Raw genomic sequence first — 22,333 nt, 5'->3', positions numbered from 1 at the left:
CTATTACTACTACTACTACTACTACTACTACTACTACTACCGAATTGTATGAGTCTCTTCTATTTTTTTGGATATTCAGATATTAGATAAATGATGTACAAATATCTTATTCCATTCTGTAGGTTGTCTGTCTTTTCATTTTGTTGATTGTTTCTTTGTTGTGCAGAAGATTTATAGTTTAATTTACCTTTTAATCTCCACAATCATAGTCATCTTTCAATAACCATCAGGACTATAGTCTCACAACCCTGACCCTGGAAATATCATTTAGGATTAATTTCCTTCCAAATTAAAACATTCCTTGATGAGCTGCCCAGTGGAAAAAAGTTTCATTCTCTTACAGTCCTTAGCCCCACCCAGCTGATCTTTTGTATACAGAAATGTGAATGAGAACTTCCAATACCAAGTTACTAAAAGCATCTCTGCAGCCTTGCCTATGTCTTCACTTAACCCATTTTACTTTTCACCGCAGCCTCTCTGAATGGGGTTAGTACTGCTGTCATTTTAAGGCAGCAAGATATCGTCAAGAAAAACAACTCTAAAATCCATCCATCCTGTTGAAGTCAATTGCCTAGAAAAGGCATGAATACAGAAAACTTAGAGAGTCAGCTCTGCATGTTTTATTTCTTTTGGATTTCCAAGTGAGAATAATCACCGGAAAGCCTGAAGTTACCACTGATTATAATACAGTGATTTTTTTTTTCTGTCTCCTATGATTTTTAAAACTTCAGCAGTGTGAACTTTGGCTTACATAGTTCTTTAAGAATTTTGCCATGTCAACTGTGAAGTTTGAGCTGGATTATCTTTCTCCTGAAGGCTTCAGACATGAGCATGCTTCCAACCCAGAATTTACTTTAACCTGTTTGACTGAACTCTCTGATGATTCTAGTCAGTTGGAACTTCAGCACTCCAATTCTGTCCCCACTGGTAAGCTAAACTTTAGATTGATATTTTTGTGTATCTTACATCTGTATTTTCTTTAATGTCAGATATGTAACAAATAAATCTTGATGTCACCTACTTTGTGGTGGTAAAACTGATATCAATTTTAGTTTCTTCAGTTGTTTTTCCTCAAAATATATAAATAAATTTCTACAAAAAGAACAGAGCATTCTCCCAATAGAGTAAAATGCCAGAAAACAAACTTAAAGAACACATTTAAGAAAAATGTTAATAGTGAAGTAGATTTTGTTTTTCTGAACATTCAAGCCTATCAAGTCTTAGCTTTGTTTAGGATGATTGATGAAATCAGGGGTTGTATCCATAAACTGCAGAAAAAGTCCTGCCATCTTTCATTCATCTTTTTTATTTGTTTCCTTTTATATAATTATATGAAGGTTAATATGTGCTCTTTACCTTCTCATTAAGAATAAGAGAACATTCCTTTTGCTTATATTATTTTATGACCTAATTTAGATTCTATATGAGCTGACGGTGTTGACAGAATTCAATGTGAAAATTTTATTTTTTGACATCTGTGGGTGGTACTTATTTATCCAGCATCCAACAGTTTTCATTTTAGCATTGCCGTTTTGAGGAAACAATGCTCTACACTAATAGTCTGCATACATCAAGAAATTCTGTGGGTTTGGTTTACAGTGAACAGCTATGAGAAGTCAATAATGAATTAGTTGTGCTTTGTAGAAAAAATGTATAATAAATAAATATTTTAAATATTATTCTAAAGTAAAATTCCCTTATGAGCTAGTTGTTTATCTTTCCTCATAAAAAAGACAGGCCAATGAGAAAAGTAAAAGTTAAGCAAAGTCTTCATAGCTCTGAATGTTACAGGACATTAATCTTTGTCCAATGAAAAAGAATTTGTAGGAATAACAAATTCCATTTTGCAACCAGAGGATTCTTCTAAGAAAACTTGGCATATTTATTTATTTTGAGATGTTTGAAAAGAAGTTTTATGTGACTCCCAACCAATCGCTGATTTGTTGTTCATAGACTCTTGTATTATATGACTTGTTTATAGTATGGGCAGTTCTATAATCAGGAGATGTGACAACTTTTTAAATTTTCTTTCCTCCATACTATTATTTCTCTTTCTTAAATGGAAAGTCTTACTGGGTATTGAACCTATAATTTCATAAATGGAAAAATCAGTTTTGTTTTGTTTTGTTTTGTTTACAAATGAACAGTGCACTACAGTAGACTTAGGAAAATGAGGTTTTATAAATAAAGTATGTACCAGTTTAATCATGGTTTAAATACCCATGTTCTTTTCACCTCTTTTCTGTCTTCTAGTCATCTCTGTTCCAGTTAGCACATCTATTCCAATCAATTCAACTGCTGTCTTTATGAAGCTGACATTACATATCTGTAGCTTAGGTATGAACTCTTCCCCAGTGCCTGGAAGACACTTTCACCTCAATATCCTTGGCCGTGCCTCAAATTCAACACAAATAAGCTAAACTCCCTAAAAATGCCTCCTCCTTCTTACATTCTTATTTTTGTCAATACCCCCTAAGTCATCTCAGACATTCCTTAGCATTTATTGCAATATAAAGTACATGTTTATTTCTATGCGTATTAGTTTAATATAGGTCTTTCTTGCCTCTTTGTTCACCACTATGGCGCCACTACTCAATAGGGTGCCTGGCAATAAAAGATTCTTTATATCTTGACTCATTGATTGCCTGGCTGAGAGACTGAAAGATTGGCCCTCTTCATTTCCCTGGTTCGTGCACCTGTATAGTCTTCTACCTGACCTCACCTTCAGGTTTTCCAAAACAAGCCTCTTCTACATTGACAGCCACACAATCCTTACTAAGCACAAGTCTGACCTATTCCCACCTTTGTTTGCAATTTCTAGGTCTGTGTGACCTTGTTTTAAACCTGTTGCTCTAGGATCTAAATCTTTTTTCCCCCCAGAACTTTGCTAGTTTCATATAACCTACCTATATCCTACAAGAATGATTTAAACTTTCCAATTAATGTTCATGTTATTTTTTTCAAAATAATTTCTAATAAATATTTCTCCTTCCTCTGTTTATTAAGATCTCACTGAGAACAAAAATATATCATCTTCTTCCCAAATGCCTATGGTTAACTCTTTATAAAGGAATATTTCCTGTCTCTAACTTCCACAAAAATTTGTCCTATATATGAAAACGTTCACATTCTAGGTTGTTGTTGTTGTTATACATACAATGTCCATGTCTCCTCTTCTATCAGATGATGTTTCTTGAAGGTAATTGCCTTTTCAAAATTGTTTTTGCCTGTGCATCATGCACATGTCATAAATATGATTAATTGAGTGACCTAAATAGTAAAGTGAGGTTTATCTTTTAATTTATTTCCTGCCATAGGGAGTACTTGTGTAGGTCATGTTATACATGCATTTTATCTGCCAAAATACTATGTGGAAATTACCACACAATTTTTTGCTTGGTGATATCATCATACAGGATAGTACCAATGTGGAATTTGTCCTTCATTTAAAACTGTTATGGAGGGGCACCTAGGTGGCTCAGTCGTTAAGCATCTGCCTTCGGCTCAGGTCATGATCCCAGGGTCCTGGGATCTAGCCCCGCATCCGGCTCCCTGCTCAGCAGGAAGCCTGCTTCTCCCTCTCCCACTCCCCCTGCTTGTGTTCCCTCTCTCGCTGTGTCTCTCTCTGTCAAATAAATAAATAAAATCTTAAAAAAAATAAAACTTTTATGGAGCATTGAGCATCTTAGAATCTACTTTGTATGCTATATCTTTTCACCCTATATTCAAGAGAGTCAAGTTGATTCATTTAAAATAGAGTAATGGAAAAAATAAAAACATATAAATATATTACATATTTATTCATTGAATATTTATGACTGAGAGTTAGTTCTTGGGGTGTCTATAGGAAAATGAAAATGAGGTAGTAGTAGAAGCAGGGAAAGAGTTCTGTCCTTTTAATATCAGTGATGTAGCAGTATGTTTTTAACATACGTACGCACATATCCCTAACATGGGAAAATAAAATATAACAGGTGAATGTTAGTCCATAGAAAGTTGAGCAGATATGTCTAAAAAGAAATACGTTCAATTGTCAGCAAAAACAGTATTTACACATATAACTTATAGAACTTGAAGAGAATTCATACCTACATAATCTGAATAGTTCTCACAAGACGACTATGAGATAGAGTTCATTTATCTTGAACTTTATTAAATAAGAGATTTCAAAGGCCAGAAAAATAATGTAATTGGACCTACAATGCACACATATATCTAATAAGTGTGTGTGTCAGTGGGGAGGGTGGTGGCAAAGACCAGAGGCAAGTTGAGGAGCTCTTAATCTGTTTTCTGCCTCTAAACTTAGTATTCTTTCCTTTTTTTTTCTCAACACTGCATGGAAATTATGATTAAAAACAGTTCCATGGGAGAAAGATGCTTCTTTATGTTTCAGAAGTGTATTTCATCAGTAATCAGTAATGAGAATAGAAATATCATTCCTGGATTCTGGAATGTGCTTTAAATGACTTTTAAGGTTATGAACATTTCATCATCATGATCATCATTATCACCTTTGTGATGTTAATGATAAGCACATATATATCATTTCCTATATATCAAGCAGTGCTGTGAATGTTGTATATGCGTATATATACACACATGTACATACATATGTTTACATATATTTTATATATCTATACACATATGTAAAAAATATATATTTTTATCCTTGTTAAATGGGTAATATAACTTCCATCACAACACAGTCTAACATATTCGAGAATGTATGTGATTCAACTTTTTTTTTTTAAAGATTTTATTTATTTGATAGAGAGAGACACAGTGAGAGAGGGAACACAAGCGGGGGGAGTGGGAGAGGGAGAAGCAGGCTTCCCGCGGAGCAGGGAGCCTGATGCGGGACTGGATCCCCGGACCCTGGGACCATGACCTGATCCAAAGGCAGACGCTTCATGACTGAGCCACCCAGGCGCCCCGCTATTCAACTTTTTAAAAATTTGTTAACTTCATTTAATAGAAAATTTTGTATATTTATTAGGCCCCAGAACCCTTTTACATAGAACATTTCCTAATATCCTGAAAAACCTGCTTTGGATATTTGGTGTTAAAGATATGAATTATGTAATGCTAGTGAAGTAATTGGAGAACTCTAATAAAAAGTCAAGATAAGGTCCTGTTCAGTCACCAGCAAGCAGTGTCACTTGGGCGAGGTTTTAACATCCCTCCTGGGTGATTTTTCTAATCTGTAAAATGTCTAGAATAGATTAGTTGATTTTAAAGGCCACCAACAGCTATAAAAAAGCTTAATGAAAATAATCAGATTTAGAGCATTTCCGATGCATATCATTAAGCTACATAAAGACCAGAATATAAAGAAGGGTCAAGACAAAGCCTCTGTTTACATATAATTTATAACAATAATAATGCAAATCAACTTATGCAAAGAATTTCATAATTTATGGAGTTCTTTTACCTTTGACTTTCACAACCACTCTGAAGATCAAATCGTTTTATTACTGCCATTTTTTATAAATGAAGAAACTGCATATTAGTGATATTTTACAGTGAAATTTTAGTAAGTGATAAACCAACATGGACCCAGACTTCCTCCAATTCCAGATGTATTACACTAGTACAAGTGCGAGTACCAACCTTACTACTTACCCTGCTACTATGACAATAAGGAAGATGACAAAAACAGCATTTACTGTTTTGTTGACAATATGAAATACTTGAATCCTAGTCTCGTTTTACTCTCCTAATATTTTGAAGCATGAAGAAGTCAAATATTATTATAATTGTCCATCATATTTCAAATACAGATATGTAGGTCACTAATTTACACACCAACTTGCTGTTTTCAATTCAGAATGGTTGAATTGAAATCTTTATAAAAAAAAATACTTAAAATAACCTAATAACTTAGGTAAGACTATTTGGTGTATAGAAAATGTTAACATGCTGATTTTAAATACTATGTTAATTTTGAATGTGTCCTGTATATTGGGTGAATCATTTTCAGGATGGTTTAATAGTATTAATCATCTTTTCCTATCTATATTAGAAAATGTATTGAATTTAAATAGTTCCTCCTTAATACTCATCACCCTGTTACCCCCCTCCCCCCACCCCACTTCCCTCTGAAACTGTTTGTTTCCTGGGGTCCATAGTCTCTTATGGTTCCTCTCCCTCTCTGATTTCTCCCCCTTCAGATTTCCCTCCCTTCCCCTATGGTCCTCCGCGCTATTGCTTATGTTCCACATATGAATGAAACCATATGATAATTGTCTTTCTCTGCTTGACTTACTTCACTTAGCATAATCCCCTCCAGATTCATCCATGTCGATGCAAATGGTAGGTATTCATCCTTTCTGTTGGTTGAGTAATAGTCCGTTGTATATATGGACCACATCTTCTTTATCCATTCATCTGTTGAAGGGCATCTCGGCTCCTTCCACAGTTTGGCTATTGTGGACATTGCTGCTATGAACATTGGGGTGTATGTGCCCCTTCTTTTCACTACATCTGTATCCTTGGGGTAGATACCTAGTAGTGCAATTGCTGGGTCGTAAGGTAACTCTATTTTTAACATCTTGAGGAAACTCCCTACTGTTTTCCAGAGTGGCTGTACATAATAATAATTAAAACAAAAAACAAACAAACAAACCAAAAAAAAAAAAAACCCAAATACAAAGAAACAAAAAAATAAATAGTTCCTAGTAAGCCAACCCTAAATTTTGAGGAGTTATTAAATGCTAGAAGTTGACCCATGGTTGCTATATTTAAAAATTGCTCTTGAGTTATTTCCATAAATGACTTGTCTCCTTCCCTAAATTCTTTTATTTTTAAAGAAAATCTCAAATCTTAGCAAGGTGCTGGTGTATTATAGATTGATTACAATATTTTGAGCCAAGTAAGAACCCTTTTTATTGTCTTTCATTGACAGCTGAAGATTAACTTGAAATGATTTACCTGGAATCAACATAGTTAGTTATAACCAAAAATGAAGATAAGAAGTTGGGTCTCATGATGTTCTGTCCATTGTATTTTACACTAAAATAAATATTTTCCCTCAAAGATTTCTTGGTATCATAGCTCTCTGATACCAGATAAAAATAAATCTACTCTGCTGAAGTATAACTTAAGTCATAAGACAATTAACTCTTTCCTAAGAATAGCAGAATTTAAGGTCTCATATGATCTCGAACAAATACCATATTTTAAAAAAAAAGTATTACACTATCCACTAGTAGCCAGAGGAATAAACATTTATAAACATTATATATCCCCATAAAACCACATGATCACAACATATACACACATCCAGTCACTGCATTCTCTCAGAATTTGACTATATTTATCTTTCTGGATAGGTCTTGGAACCTAGAAATGACTAACCGCTCTGCAGAAATTCCAGCTGTGCTAAAGTCAGCTTAAGAAAGAAAATCTTCATCATCATGGGTGATTTGGGGCTTTATGAAGTGGGCTTTGCACTGGTTATTTCTTTGTCTCAGGAATTGAAGAGCATGGTTTCTAAGGATATGCAAGGAGGTCCAAAGAATAGATTCTGTTCTATGACCTTGGGATAGAGGGTGAGCATTCAGCTAATTGCAGCCCAGAAGACCATCTCTGACCAAAAAGTAAATGGCCACTGTGTAAAAGGATTTTTGCTTAGTTGGGAGTTAGAGGTCCTAACTTTTTTTTTTTTTAAGATTTTATTTATTTATTTGACAGAGAGAGAGAGCCAGAGAGCACCAGTGGACGGAATGGCAGAGGAAGAGGGAGAAGCAGGCTCCCCACTGAACAGGGAGTGCAATGCGGGGCTCTATCCCAGGACCCTGGGATCATGACCTGAACCGAAGGCAAACGCTTAACCATCTGAGCACCCCAAGTGCCCCAGAGGTCCTAACTTTTTGAGATGCTTAGAACTAAGACCAGTTGCAGCATTGACTAACGATAGTTATAATGCTACCATCATCAACTATTTATATTTATTAGCTGTCTAGTCTGTGCCCAGGTCTCTGCCACTTTCTAAAAAATGTCAAGTATTTGGATGGTCCAATGCCTGCTCTAACTGCACTCTCAAAATCTAGTTATGAAAAAAACATATGTGATTGAAATAGGTAACTATTTCATTCTGTCAGTCTCATTCAGGACAGGAATCAGCTGGGAAATAGTGCTTTAGCGGGGTGGTTTCCAAAGCCCAAGTATGGTCCATGGAGCGTTTGCATTAGAATCACCAGGATACTTGTGATACATGGGGATTCTAGGGTCCCATCCCAGATTCTTTATATGTAAACTCTGTGGATACAATTTAGGAACCTAGATTTTAGAAATACCTCATTATGTCCATACACACTAAAGTTTAAAAATGCTTTGGTTGGGGCACCCAGGTGGCTCAGTCGGTTGAGTCTGCCTTCAGCTCAGGTCATGATCCCAGGGTCCTGGAATGGAGCCCCACATCGGGCTCCCTGCTCAGCGGGAAGCCTGCTTCTCCCTCTCCCACTCCCCCTGCTTGTGTTCCCTCTCTTGCTTTGTCTATCTCTGTCAAATAAATAAATAAAATCTAAAAAAATAAAATAAAAACGCTTTGGTTAAGGGTCATGATAGGTTGATCAGCAAGGGCCCCTACAATGATCCCTATATTATGGCACTTGTTCCAGATAACTTCTGATCATAGTAATCTACGACCAACTATAGCTCCTTTGTCAACATGCTTTTCTACTAAGGCTGTTAATCCATTGACATACGTGACAGAGTGTTTTCCTATTTTTCTTACATTTGCATATTACCCTCAGATAAATTCAGATCAAACTCTTCCAAAGAGCCCTCCCTCTTATCCTTTATATAAAACATCTATATTAAAAGTATAAGAAAAAATATATATATATAATACTATATTAAAAGTATACAGGAAAAAAACATCTTCCTGTATTGGATGCCCAGAATATACATTTCTGTGGCATTGCTATCAATGTTAAATGTTTATTTTCTGCATTTAATCTTGTATTTAAAATGTTCTGCTGTTAGATATTGGGTGTAGTCTTCAGTGCAATTTTATCAAACAGAGAATAAACTCCCACAGGATAAGAGATATCTTGTACTTCTCTTCAATTCCCTTAAGGAGGGACCAGCAGAGAGCTCTATGAACTGAGGAGCTGAATTGCTTATTTCTAATATGACTTTACAAAGATGGGCCAATTGATAGAAACCTTCACTTCCTTTGTGGAATTTTTAAATGTAACTGATCTCTTAATGGCTCTGCCTAGGGGCCTTCAACTCATTCTGTCTTAAGAAGAACAATCTAAGTTCATATAATATGCATACTTTGGCTGCCATGGTAAAATGAATAGTTAATGCTAATGTGATGTTGTAAAATGAAATAACCCCAACAACCATCATTTTTTAAATGCCTGCTGAAAATATTCTACTAGGAATTGAGTACATCTATGATAACTCAAAATGATAAATTAAAAAGTGGCCTTTCTGTGGCCATTGCATACTGCATAATAACTGGTGGAGTTCACTAAACTGGATAAAGATCGAGATAGATGCAAATATACAGATATTTCCCCTCAAAGGTATCATGGTATCGTGTCTTCCTGATGGCAGATGAACAAATGTTACTCTGTTTTTTGGAATAGGCCTCAGTACCTTCGCTTATACAACACTTCATACAGAAAATCAAGGATTGCAGTGAAATGTTTATGATGAGATTCTCAGGTTGGCATGGTGAAATACAGCCACGATCTTTATTCATAAAGCTCTTTCTGGGAAGCAGTTGACAAAGTACTCTCTATGAAATAGTGGGTGGGTTGTCGTCTTAAAGTATAAAATCGGGCATGCTACTGATAATTTATAACCAGTTATAGAAAATGTACTTAACTTGCAAGCATTCTTCTCTTCAAAAGTACAATAGATTCTAGAGTCTAGAAATCATTGTATCAGCTTGATAAGGTCTTAGGCTAAGTTTTCAGGGGGAAAATATCATAGAACATGCTGATTATCAGCATGAAAATAGAGAAATAGCTGCTACTGACTTCAGAGTCATGTTGCTTCAGCTGAGACTACAAAGCTTTCACCTCTGCTCTGACACCAGAGTACACTGAAAATCACTGAGTAAACAGGAAAAAGACACAGCAATACCCCTCTATACCAAGCCTCTGCCATGATTGGTTTCTTCCTGAGTCACTGCTGAACTTCTACTCTGGAGTGGAAAGAACTTCACAAGAGACACACTGGCCAAGAATAGGCAATAGGTGGATCCAGCCAGAGAAAGTGATTCCAGAACTGTTTCCTCAGTTGAAAAACAGGGGACTTACAGAGTACACTCTCTGAACGTCTTTCAAAGATTCTCTGATTTAATTTTATAGGCATTTACTTAAAAAAAAAAAAGGCTCTATCAGGAGGGTCCAGCAAGTTCTGCAAGTCACCATAATTTCTGATTGCTTTACAGCTTAATATAAATTTGCACACTGGGGAAATTCATCAATTCCTTCTGATCCCCCGGCTTCCTATGGCTGTGTATGGTCTCACCATCACTGTTGGGCTTTTTCAAAGCTCATTGTGCTACATGACATGGGGATACTTTTCATGTCCTCAAGAATGTTGGAAAAACCATTGCTTGTCCCTTGAGTCAGCTGTGGTAGATCCTATTACTGAGAGTGGTGTTTTGCTTATTTTTAGATGACCAGTGAACTACCTACATTTCCCATGTTTGTATCTTATTTTCACATTCTCAAGTTTCAGCTCCCATTTTGCTTGTCCTTTGCTTTCTCCTGGTCTATAATTTGAGTTCTCAAAAGCTAAATATACTTGTTTATGTTCTCTGAAAATTCTATGCAGAAAGTTCTTGCTCTAATTTATGAGGAGAAAATATGTAGACTACAAATATAATCTTAGATTTAATATTCTCACATTCTACTTTCTATAAGTTAATCCAAAAGTCTACGGCATTTATTTTTATAATTTTTTGAGCTACAGATTTTAACTGAACACTCATTGCTATAGAAGGAGTTATCTACCTAAGAATAGACCCTGTAAAATAATCCAGTATCTTTATGTAAGTTAAAATCATTATTCTGCATAAACAACAATAGAGAGGTAATTGCTTAGACCCTAGTCAAACTGGAGTTCAGAGGTTGTTCTGATACTTCTTAGTTGTGGGATTTCTGTCAATCAGAAAATTCAGTGAATCTCTGTATGTTTCTATTTCCTGATATATAATAAGGGTGTACAAATCTCTACCTCACAGAGTAGTTAAGAATATTAAATGAATATTAAATGAAACAATATTAAATGAAACAACAAAAAAAACATTTAGCATAATGCCTATAACTAGTAAGTATCTAGGAAATGCTGTTATTCTAAATATATAATATAGGATAGATTATATATCATAATGGTATTGCAGAATGTGGTGAGTGACCATGTTCTGGGGATTACAGTCCATATGGGGCAAATTGCATAATCTTCATAGAGCAAACTGAGCTGCTCAAATTCAAGTACAGTTGTCCACATCCTGGAATACATGACTAGGCAGAGAATAAAGGTCACAAACTTCAGGAGCATTTATTTTATTTGCTAAGTTATCCCATTAATGTTTAATATTAAAATAAAGGAGGGTTTGGTAGGAAGTAGAATAAATATGTAAATTAATTTTTATAATAAAATGCCAGACTTCAAAGAAAATTCTTGTTAGCCTAGAGATGTGTATGAACACTCACTTTTCTCTAATAAGAGAGACATTTCTAGGGGAAAGTTTGTGAAGCACTGGAAAGAAAACAGATGTTGGTTTCATGAGAACCCTGGTTTCAGTTGGCTGCTTGGTCAGTGATGTTCCATGATGCCAGAGGGTGCTCAGTGCATTTGATGAGGCCAATAGTTTGTCCTGGATCCTGTGAGGCTGTGTTAGTTTTAGCACTGACATCCTGAAACAATGTTCTCTTCTCAGGGTGTCATGGGTTTTCGAAAGCAGTTGAGAATTTTATTTTACTTCATTGAGAGTTGGGAAAGGGAAACTTTTTTTGTGTGTTCTGGAAATTAAACTTCTGTCTTTTGTTCCCACTCTAGATAAAATAGGCAGAGGAAAGTCTTCTCTGTGTTCATCTTTAAAAGACTGTCTAGCCTTTAGAAGTGAGATGCCTTATCTGAACATTGAATAGTCCACTAAACAAGGAGGCAGAGATATTAGAGACAATCATATATTATCTAGATTAACTTGACTAAACTCATAGATGGGAAAAGCTAGATTCACAAGCTTCTCTTATATGAGAATGTGAGAGTGAGGCCAAGAAAGCATGATGAGTAGCTTGCCTAATATTACACAGATAATTAGATATAGAGGTCAGTCTGTAATTTTCTCTATCTTGTATTGTCAGGCCCTCATGTGTCTTCTAACTTCTAATAAAGGATGGCTGGGCTTTGCCATAGGACACCTCTGGCTATGACTCAAACATAGATTTTAGAGCTTGTGAAAGTTACTTAATATCTCTGCCTATTCTTAGTGGGATACCCACTTTACAGAATTGACTATGGGATTGAGAAAATGAATGAAAACAATGCCTTGTGCAGGGACAGGAACACATATTTAATGGATATGAGATGTCTCCTCATTTCCCACTTCCAGCATTCTGTCTACTGTATTACTCCCTTGTGGCTTCTCAACTCAAAAATTGCTGGGCCATTCATATGAGTCACTCTGAAGACTGGAGGTAATAAATCTGAAAATCAAAGTGTTCTACAAATACACGTATCACTGTGAGTTTTCTAATTAATGCTTGCAACCACATGATTTTTAGATCAAACTTTCTTGAAAGTGATTTATTAATTTCAAAAAGATAAAGATCTGGGGGTATGGGTCTAAACATCTCTGGTAATGTAAGAATCCTGATCTCATTATTTGTCGGTTTAGTTTTCATTACCACTGAAGAAATTATTGTTCCCCTCTATCTGTCCTGCTGATGTTTTCTTCAGAATTCTTATCTGATACCACAGTAGTTAAGTATAATTCAGCGTCTCATAGTTCTTCTTTTTCACTGAATATTTGGCTCTCACCGGGCAAATTTCAGAATTTAGGCTCTATTTCCAAGGTCACAGTGTATGTAAAAGCATGTAAAGAAGTGGTAAGTTCTATAGCAGATCCAAGAGCATGAATTTTGGAAATCACCTGATACATATAAATGCTACATATTTCATATTTCTGGTGAAAACACAATAACCACTAAGAGCTTGGTCATTTTTTTGTCTTGTTTTGCCTTGGAAGCCAAATGAAACTATTCTCAACAATTTATCTCATATCCTTATTATAGTCATCCTTTAAATGATGAATTGTTAAAAAGTAAAGTTCCGTTAGCTCAATAAAATACATATGCAGATTCTTTTAAATTTGATTTAAAAGGGACATTTTATCACAGACAAATGGTGAGGAGAATAAGTGGAATTAGTGGAAGTTCAAAGGTATACCTTGTTTATTATCTATGGGTCAACAATGTAAAAAAATAAAAATTATCTTGCTATCTTTTTTTTTTTTCTTAACATATATTGCAGGAGGGGAAGAATGAAGGGGGGTAAATCGGAGGGGGAGACGAACCATGAGAGATGATGGACTCTGAAAAACAAACTGAGGGTTCTAGAGGGGAGGGGGGGAGGGGGATGGGTCAGCCTAGTGATGGGTATTAAAGAGGGCACGTTCCGCATGGAGCACTGGGTGTTATGCACCAACAATAAATCATGGAACACTACATCAAAACTAATGATGTAATGTATGGTGATTAACATAACAATAAAAATTTAAAGAAAAAAATTGAAATTAAAAATTAAAAAATTAAAAAAATTAAAAATAAAATGTAAGACAAGGTTAGGAATTAGGAGCAACTGGGTAGCTCAGTCAGTTAAGTGTCCAACTCTTGATTTTGGCTGAGGTCATGATCTCAGGGTCTTGAGATCAAGTCCCACATCAGGCTCTAGGCTCAGCAGGTAGTCGGCTTGAGAGTCTCTCTCTCCCTTTCCTCTGCCCCTCCCCCCACATTCTATCACTCTCTCTCTCAAATAAATAAATCTTAAAAAAAAAAGATTAGGAACTAATTAAAAGGAGACTCAAACATGGTATCTGCTCCTAGTGTTAGACAGGATATTCATTCATCATGTTAATACTTACCGAGTAACCATATATACAATGTACCATATACACATATACACAAAATACAGTTTTGTAGTCTATATACAATGTATTTTGATACATACCCATGAATGTATCTATTGTGTGAGCTCAGCTGGTATCAACCTTATTCTCCCTGATATCCCAGACCTCGGTGGCATTCCCTGTTCCGTTCTCATCTCTGAGTGCCTAGCAGTAGGTAGGGTCATTCTTTCAGTCTTAGGCTTGTGTTCTCATCTCACCCTGAATATGGTCCGTGTTAGAATCTTTAGTGGTAGATGCTTTCAAAGAAGGAATAAGCAGCCATGGACAAAAGGAGAGCCTGCATGGAGAATTTTGCAATATAGTCCCTGTGTAAATGTTGGCCATGTCAGTTTAATTTTAGTCTTTAGTTTCCTGAAAGTAAGCTAGGGAAGAGTCTTCTCCAGGGCTTATATTCTATGTTTCTATGTCGGAATATCTCTTTATTTGTGTTAGTCTTCCCCTACTGTGTCTTTCTAATGTACATCCTCATGGGTCTTGACTTGGCCACCATTTTAATCCTCATCCACAGGAGACTCCTCATCCCCCACAAATATCACATTATGTTCTGTACCCTCTATCCCCATGTCTCTCACTCAACCCACCTGGTAGAGCATCTGTGCCTTTTGCATTACTCCAGCCTTTGTAAGGCAGAATACCCTCATCAAAATATGGGAGCCATCACAAATGATTGGTAATGAGCATACTCTTCTAGTATAAGTGGCAGGTGTTAGAGAATAGTAAGGGATTTAGGATGGTTCAGGAAAGTCAGATTGGAATTTTAATATTGTACTTCAGTCACGTGATGAATTAATTAAATCTTGCTAAACTCTAACACAGTATATGATACCGTTTCTTAGGGTAAGGGTTTTCTATCAAGCAGTGAACTTTATTTATTTTTATGTTATGTTATTTTATTTTATTTTATTTTATTTTATTTTATTTTATTTTATTATGTTATGTTAGTCACCATACATTACATCATTAGTTTTTGATGTAGTGTTCCATGATTCATTATTTTCGTATAACACCCAGTTCTCCATGCAGTGCGTGCCCTCCTTAATACCCATCACCAGGCTAACTCATCCCCCCCAACCCCCTCTCCTCTAAAACCCTAGCTTGTTTCTCAGAGTCCATAGTCTCCCATGGTTCGTGTCCCCCTCCAGCAGTGAACTTTAGAATTTAACTCTCATAGCACTCAGAAGTTGCTTGTAAGTTGGAACTGATCACTCAGGGAAAAATGAGGTAACTATTCATTATAGTGTGTGCCAAAGGAAAAATCAATGATAAAGGGTATATGTTTTGAACTTCCAGAAAAAAAATAGATCAATGTGGCTCAAAGAAAATAGAAAAGGAAAGAAATTTTAAACAGGGACAGACTGTTTCAAAGAAAGGAGGAAGGCATTCCTAAGAAATGCAATGACATAGATTGACCACAGTATATGGTGTAATAAAGTATTCATTTGTGTGTCTGTGCATTCATGTGTTTGTTAGTTTACTTTTTGCCTCTTCTAGCATGAATACTATGGATTTTTCTTGGAGAATCAACCCTTTTCCTACTCTTTGATGACATAGTTTTTGCCCCTACTTTAAGGTGTGCCTGAGGTTAGCCTTCCTTCCAATTATTTCAGTTACTGGGCTAATGAATTCCTTTTGGAATATTGTTCATTTAATTTGACTCTTCTATCAATTATAGTAGGAATAGTTCTCATTTCTAGTTTTTGGTAGGAGAGTGACAAAAAAAGGTCTGCTTGGCGAGAGTGAATGATTTATGTTGTAGGATAGTGGAAGGTAGATTAAGTATGGATAGACTAGTAGGCCTCAAATGCTAAATGAATAGTGTTGACCAGTACAGTTGATAGACACCTTGCTATTTCTAGGAGACCCATTTTAGCTTTCCCCACTTTTTAAAGTCAAGGCCTTGGTAACATCAGGCTGGGGCCACAGCCAAACCATCATTCTTTACTCAAGGAAGTCTAAAAACTGTGGCCTTAACCTCTGCTCTCAAGGTTCCTGGCTCTATACTCTTTTGCAGCTAAAATAGATAAAAATTAAGCCTCATATAGAAGTTTAATGTGTCCCCAAGGCAACATTGAGATTTTCTTTTCCTCCCAAGAAGAGAAATTTTTATTTAATTTGTAGGGGGAGGAGGAAGTGGCTAATCTTAGGCTGTTTACAGAAACTCCTCCAGGGGTCTCAGAGTGGCCTCGCCTGTCTGATTTGTTCTATTTCAGGGTGGAATCCATGTGGGTCCTTCATGTTCCTGTTTTTCATTTCATGCAGGGATCAGACCTAGGCATAAATTTATACTTGCGTAACCACTGAGATATGTCATGTTTAACCATCTGGTTAGAAACTGGGCTAAAGATTCTTCTACTCTGAGAAGGTGTGGCTACAGAAGTTGTTGATATTAATGACTTCCTGTGTTTCTATATATTCGGGTTACCATAGGGCGTAAATGTCAGTGGATTTTATCTTATATGAAGAAACTGATTTTTTTTTTCCAGTGGATGGTTTTAGGACTAAATATATAAGGCCTGTCTTGGCAGTTATGATATATAACAGTTGCAGCAGAGCACATTTCCCCTGGTTTATGGGAACTGTTAGCAAAGTTTCTTCTAAGAAACCTTACTTTGTCACATTCTAATCATGGTGTTAGTGGATAAAACCATATTCTCTGAGAGAGCTTGACTTATGACCATAGAGTATCCTACTGATTTAGAAAGGAGACTAAGCCTGTCCAATCAAAGTGGACTTGAAGACCTTAGAAGAATGTTGAGCTTACCTTCTGAGTTTGGGGAAAGGGTAGGAGGCTGGAACTGAGACTTCATGCAAACATAAGGCAAGAACCTGGTGTTGTCAGCGACTATTGTGGAGACTAACGATAGAGAAAACCCAGAGGAAGCAGAGCCAAGAGACTGGTATTACTGTAGTGTTTGAGTATGAATCAGGTTCTAATTGAAGCTAATCTGAACCTGGAGCTCAGTCAAATTAAGTCCATTATGTTTTCCTAAACCAGTTTATATCAGGATTTATGTAGCTATTTTTGTTTGATACTATAGGAAATATTTCCTCCCTCTGCCTCTTCCCTTGGAAAGCTCTTTCGTTTTTCCTCAAAATTTCTCTCAAGTATACTTCAGGTATTTCTCCCTCTTTGAAGCTTTCTTTTTTTTTTTTATGACACAGCTCAGTAGTTTGTTATTCTGTTATAATCTTTATCATGTAACACAATGATATGTTTGCTTATCTGTACTCTCATAGTGTAAATTACTATAATTCATTTCATAATACTTATTTATCACTTATACTGTGTTACAGTGTTAAGCTTTGGGGATATGGGGCTGAACAAGACAAACATGATGTGTGCACCGTGTGAGGGCTATTTCAATTCTTGTATACAACAGACACTCACAAAATACTGAATTAGTATGCAATTCAAAACATAATTCATCTCTGAACCTTTTTTGACTAACATCACTCCACGAAGATCTTAAATCTTTATTGAATATCCATCTTTGCCTTAATTTATTTCTTAACATTTTGAGAGCTGATGCTTCAGTTTCATAAGCCATATATCTCAGATCTTCAACGAGTTCCCAAATCAAAACTGCAGGAATATTTACCAAAGCAGATAAAATTCCCTCTGAATCAAATGTCCCTAAAAGTTACATTTATAACACCATGTAGACACAGTCCATGCTTGCCATCTTTTCAATTTTCACTATCATTTTATCGTCTATGTTGTAAAAAATATTACAGTGACTAAAGAACTAATTGAAACAGTTTAAAAAATACTTTTTTCTTATTTCCATACCCAGCAGACTATAGCTTACATTCAAGTGATGGATCAACACTGAATTTGACAATTCTCTCTTAAGAGTATCTAAAACTGTATGCCCAGGCTAAGAACCAAGGAAGTATTATATGTATTGGCTCAATTTTTTTAATCTAACCTAGTATCTTCAGTTGGACTTTTATTCTGCCTTATGCCAGGGCCCATTTTTCAAAAGAAATGTTTGCATGTGTGACTTTTCAAGAGTTAATTATTTACTTAAATAATGAATGGAGAAAAGTTGAGGAGAGAAAAATATCATGCATTCATGCTGACTTTGATCTAAAGCTAAGTGACTCATACTATTCAACTTTGGAAGTTAATAAATCACAAGTGGAATTATATTGTGTATTTTCAATGTGGTCAAGAATATAGAATCTATGAATATCAAGTTCATGAATACCATTATGGTGGAATAGTAATACATTTCATTCAATGAAACTCTAAGTTACTTGAAGGGATAATGATTTATATATTCAAACTATGTAAGTAAAATATTAGTAAATATTTTAGTAAAATATTTTAGTAAATTATTTAGTAAATATTTTAGTAAAAAATAAGTAAAATATTACTTTTTACTCTGTGTTTCTCACATATAGAAGTTATATTTTTATTACTGTCCCTCAGAGTCTTGTAGGTCTCAACATACAGCATATCAAAGGAAAGCTTGATCACTCATAAAACCCTATTGGAGTTATACTAGTAATTTTAGGCAAAACAGTCTCATTTATGCTCATCGTCTGTTGCTACCATTGCATTCATTTATGGAAAAGTCATTTAAGGGTTTGGGATGCAGCTGATGTTGGAACAGAATAAAACAAATTGATCCCCTGGAGACTGGGTTCAAGATATTAGCTTCCTTAGTTTTAACCTACCTCCTCATATAATTGGTTGGATCCAGGAAAAGACAATCAGCAACTAAAGTTTCTTAGAAGTATCTTATCCAGAATTTCTAACTGACTAACTCAACTAACTAACTAACTCAAATAATCTCCTAAATTCTGTTTATTTTCAGAATACCATTATTTTTTTTATTTTAAAAAAGCACTTTTTAGAATCTTATGTATGACCTTAACCAATGCTACATATCATGCACTGTTTAGTGGGAAGACAGACACTTAAATTGTCTGTTAAATTGCAACATGATCAGTGTTATAGTAAATGTATGAATACTATGTTGTGGAAACAAAGTGATGGGAGTGATAAGTTCTGACAGAAGTAGGAAGGAAGCTACAGAGAAAGTAGTTTAATGGAGGAGACATTTGCACAAACTCCTCATGAGTAGGATTTTTCCATAAGGTTGAAGTATGAGGAGAAAATGTAGTACAGGTAAAGGGAACATCATGGGCAACCACAGAAAGGCATGAGAAAGCAACTTACATTTGAGAAAGCAAAATCAGTTTTTAAAGCCATACCCCAAACCACCAGAGATACTAAATAATAATTCCTCTGAATTTTTAGAATGTTTTTCATATATTTGTTAGATTAGGTATTTTGTTTTTTGTTTTGTTTTGTTTATGAGTTTCTTAGGATAACTCCCTTCATCAAACTCTGTGTTCTTAAATGCAGGGGCCAGTTCTAGTTTATCTAGCAAAACATACAGCCGTTGGCAGCCATTCAACATAGTTGTCAACTGAATAGTAATGTAGCTGGACTGTGGGTTGTGTGAGACAGAGATTGGAAGATAAGGAGGTTAAGTTGGGCCAATTTGCAGTGGGATTTGAATGTCAAAACAAGCAGTTTAGCCTTTTTTTTCTTTTTTTTTTTTTTTTTTTTTTTTTTTTTAGCCTTTAGTCTTTCAGGGAAGATAAGCCACCAAATGTGTTTAAGCAGGTTAGTGACGTGATCTGAGCTGTGCTATTGATATTTTCAAAAAAAGAGAAGGTATTTTCTTTATCGGAATGAAGGCTAATTGTCTTGTTCCAATTTTTTAATATATGTGCTGCAGAGGAGGCACGAATTGTCTTGATAAAAATATTTTAACTTGGTCACACACAACTCTTAGCTTTTTCTTTTTTTAATAATTAGGAGGCTCCTGACAGAACAGATACTGATTTGTGACTAAGGGGTCATTATCTGAACAATGGATATTTTGGTGTATGGTTAGCTTCAGTTGGAACAGACACTCCCAAGGGAAGGCTCCTTATTCCAGAAACTTCCTCTGAAAACCTGAAGAATTTAATGGCTTGACTACCATGTTGTTTTGAATATGCTAGTGTTTAAGTATAAGAGCCAATCATTCCCATAGGCATTAAATTGTACAGTTGTATTTCCAAGTGAAATGGCAGTTACATTAAAGGTACCAATCCATGCCCAAGAAACCATTGTCTAAGACCCACACTAAAGCTTAAGCTTCATATTTGTCCTCTGCTAGTAATTTTTACTCTTTCACATGTTAAAGGAAAATCCAGAAACCTTTTAAGAAAAATGGAGTTACACCCATATATACAAAGGGCAAAGAATGCAAGAGATGTTGATAGCCAATAACAGTATATTGTTGTAGTTTCCAAATTACAATTCGTTTTATGGTTTAGTTTTCTATTGAATGTATCATAGACACTTAATATTAAGCTATTTCTGATTGAGGTGAAGAAATTATCAAACAATTTGTACATTTGTAAATTTGATTTAATTAGTAATTTGCAACTATTTAAATATATGTTTATATGGTTATAATACTCTTTTAATTTCTAAATGACTGATTTGAGCTTTTAGTTTATATTACTTGAATCTTCCACAGATGCAGACAAATGTCACCTTTCCATGATTTCCTCACATGATACATGATTCAGTCCATTCCAAATGAAAATATTATATTAGAAATACTACATAGTTAGAATTCTTCTTAAAAAAATCAGAAATCTTGTATGTGTTAATAAACTTGGCCTGTGTTTCTGAGTAAACATCTATATTTCCATTTTCCCTATTTCTATAAACATAACATCAACACTGTTTCCTTACTGGGTAGTATCAGAAAAATTTAACTTATGTTTTAACATAAACAAACATCCCCAAGGAAGAGACAAGGTGGCATGTAGAGGACATCAGCATAATTATTATTTGACAAATAAAAATGATTTTTTGCTCCTGGTACAAAGCTATTTCATAGACTGAAAAGATAAATGTGTACAAAGACAAATTAATCAAAATATTCTCAATCAAAATGGTCTAGTTCAAGGTTTGTAAGTTATTTATTCTCATTTATGGAATAGTTGTATTGAGGTTTTGACATGCTAGGGCATAATGTTCATTGAAACATTGTCAGGCATTGAGCAGATGAAGGAACATACAGGAAAGGAGCATTTTAGTGTGATGCTGTACTTTTGCTTTGCTCATTTAAAAACTGTCTCACTTAATTATACTTAATTTCTGAAATAAAGTCAAATTAATAGGAAATATAGTACCCAGAGAAATCATCTTACAAGGATTAAGGGTTTTAAAAAATTAAAGTTTGGGGCACCTAGGTGGCTCAGTCGGTTAGGCATCTGCCTTCAGTTTAGGTCATGATCTTGGGGTCCTGGGATTAAGCCCTGCTTCTGGCTCCCTGCTCAGCGGGGAGTCTCTTTCTCCCCCTGCTCCTCCTCTTGCTCATGCACGCTCTCTCTCTTTCTCAAATAAATAAATAATTTTTAAAAAGAAAAAAATTAAAGCTTATTTTTAAAAATATAAATCACTTGCAATAAATCAGATTTTTAAATGCATAGATAATATTCTAAGGTATTGTTTTTTTTTTCTATAACCTTTAGAAGTTGGAAAGAAAAAGCTCAGCAATGTTTCTTTTCTGTATCCGTAGGCTGATTGATTCATTAAGTGTTAAGGTGTGGGTTTAAATCCAAGTACCTCTCTTTACCAAGCATCTTGCATGAACCAGTGCCTTCAACTTCTCTGTTCCTTCAAAGTTTCTTCATTTTTAATAATAACAACAATAATAATTCATTAAGCCCTTACTCAGTGCCAGGCATTGTTCTACATGCTTTTTCTAATTTACTTTATTTAGTCCTCATAATGGCTCAGTGAGGAAGTTACTATAATTCCAAAGAAAAACAACTGAGGCCTAGAGATGTTCGATGGGTTGTCCAACACCACATAGTCTGTAAGTGGTACAGCAGGGTGGGATACAGACAGTTACTTTCCTGGTAATACCTACACTAGATTACAGCAAGGTCAGTAAAATGTGGGACTAGTAAAAGTGACCTTAGGGTACTCTATTTTTATTAATATACTCCGTAATAGTTCAACATTGAAATCTCTATGAGCCAATGATATCAAAAGCTCTTCAAATAGTATGTATGATTAAAGATATATAATCCCAAGCCTTTTACACTTTATTTGCTGAGCATTGAGAATGGAAGCTCCCCACAAAG

The 22,333-nt window shown here is 35.2% G+C and overlaps 1 protein-coding gene across 1 annotated transcript in view; it reads left to right on the top strand.

The window, feature by feature from the left end:
* Nucleotides 1-773: 773 nt before the first annotated feature.
* ANO3 (anoctamin 3) overlaps nucleotides 774-22,333 on the top strand; it is a 440,613-nt gene continuing 419,053 nt past the window's right edge. Inside the window, exon 1 of the mRNA XM_025879336.2 lies at nucleotides 774-927. Within this exon, the coding sequence (XP_025735121.1) occupies nucleotides 774-927 (154 nt within the window). The remainder of the gene's footprint in view (nucleotides 928-22,333) is intronic.

The sequence above is a fragment of the Callorhinus ursinus genome, unplaced genomic scaffold, assembly GCF_003265705.2.
Source record: "Callorhinus ursinus isolate GAN/ISIS: 27379988/994484 unplaced genomic scaffold, GSC_fseal_2.0 scaffold21, whole genome shotgun sequence".
Lineage (NCBI taxonomy): Eukaryota > Metazoa > Chordata > Mammalia > Carnivora > Otariidae > Callorhinus > Callorhinus ursinus.
Note: the sequence above shows the minus strand (reverse complement) of the source record. Positions and strands in the feature narration are given on the sequence as shown.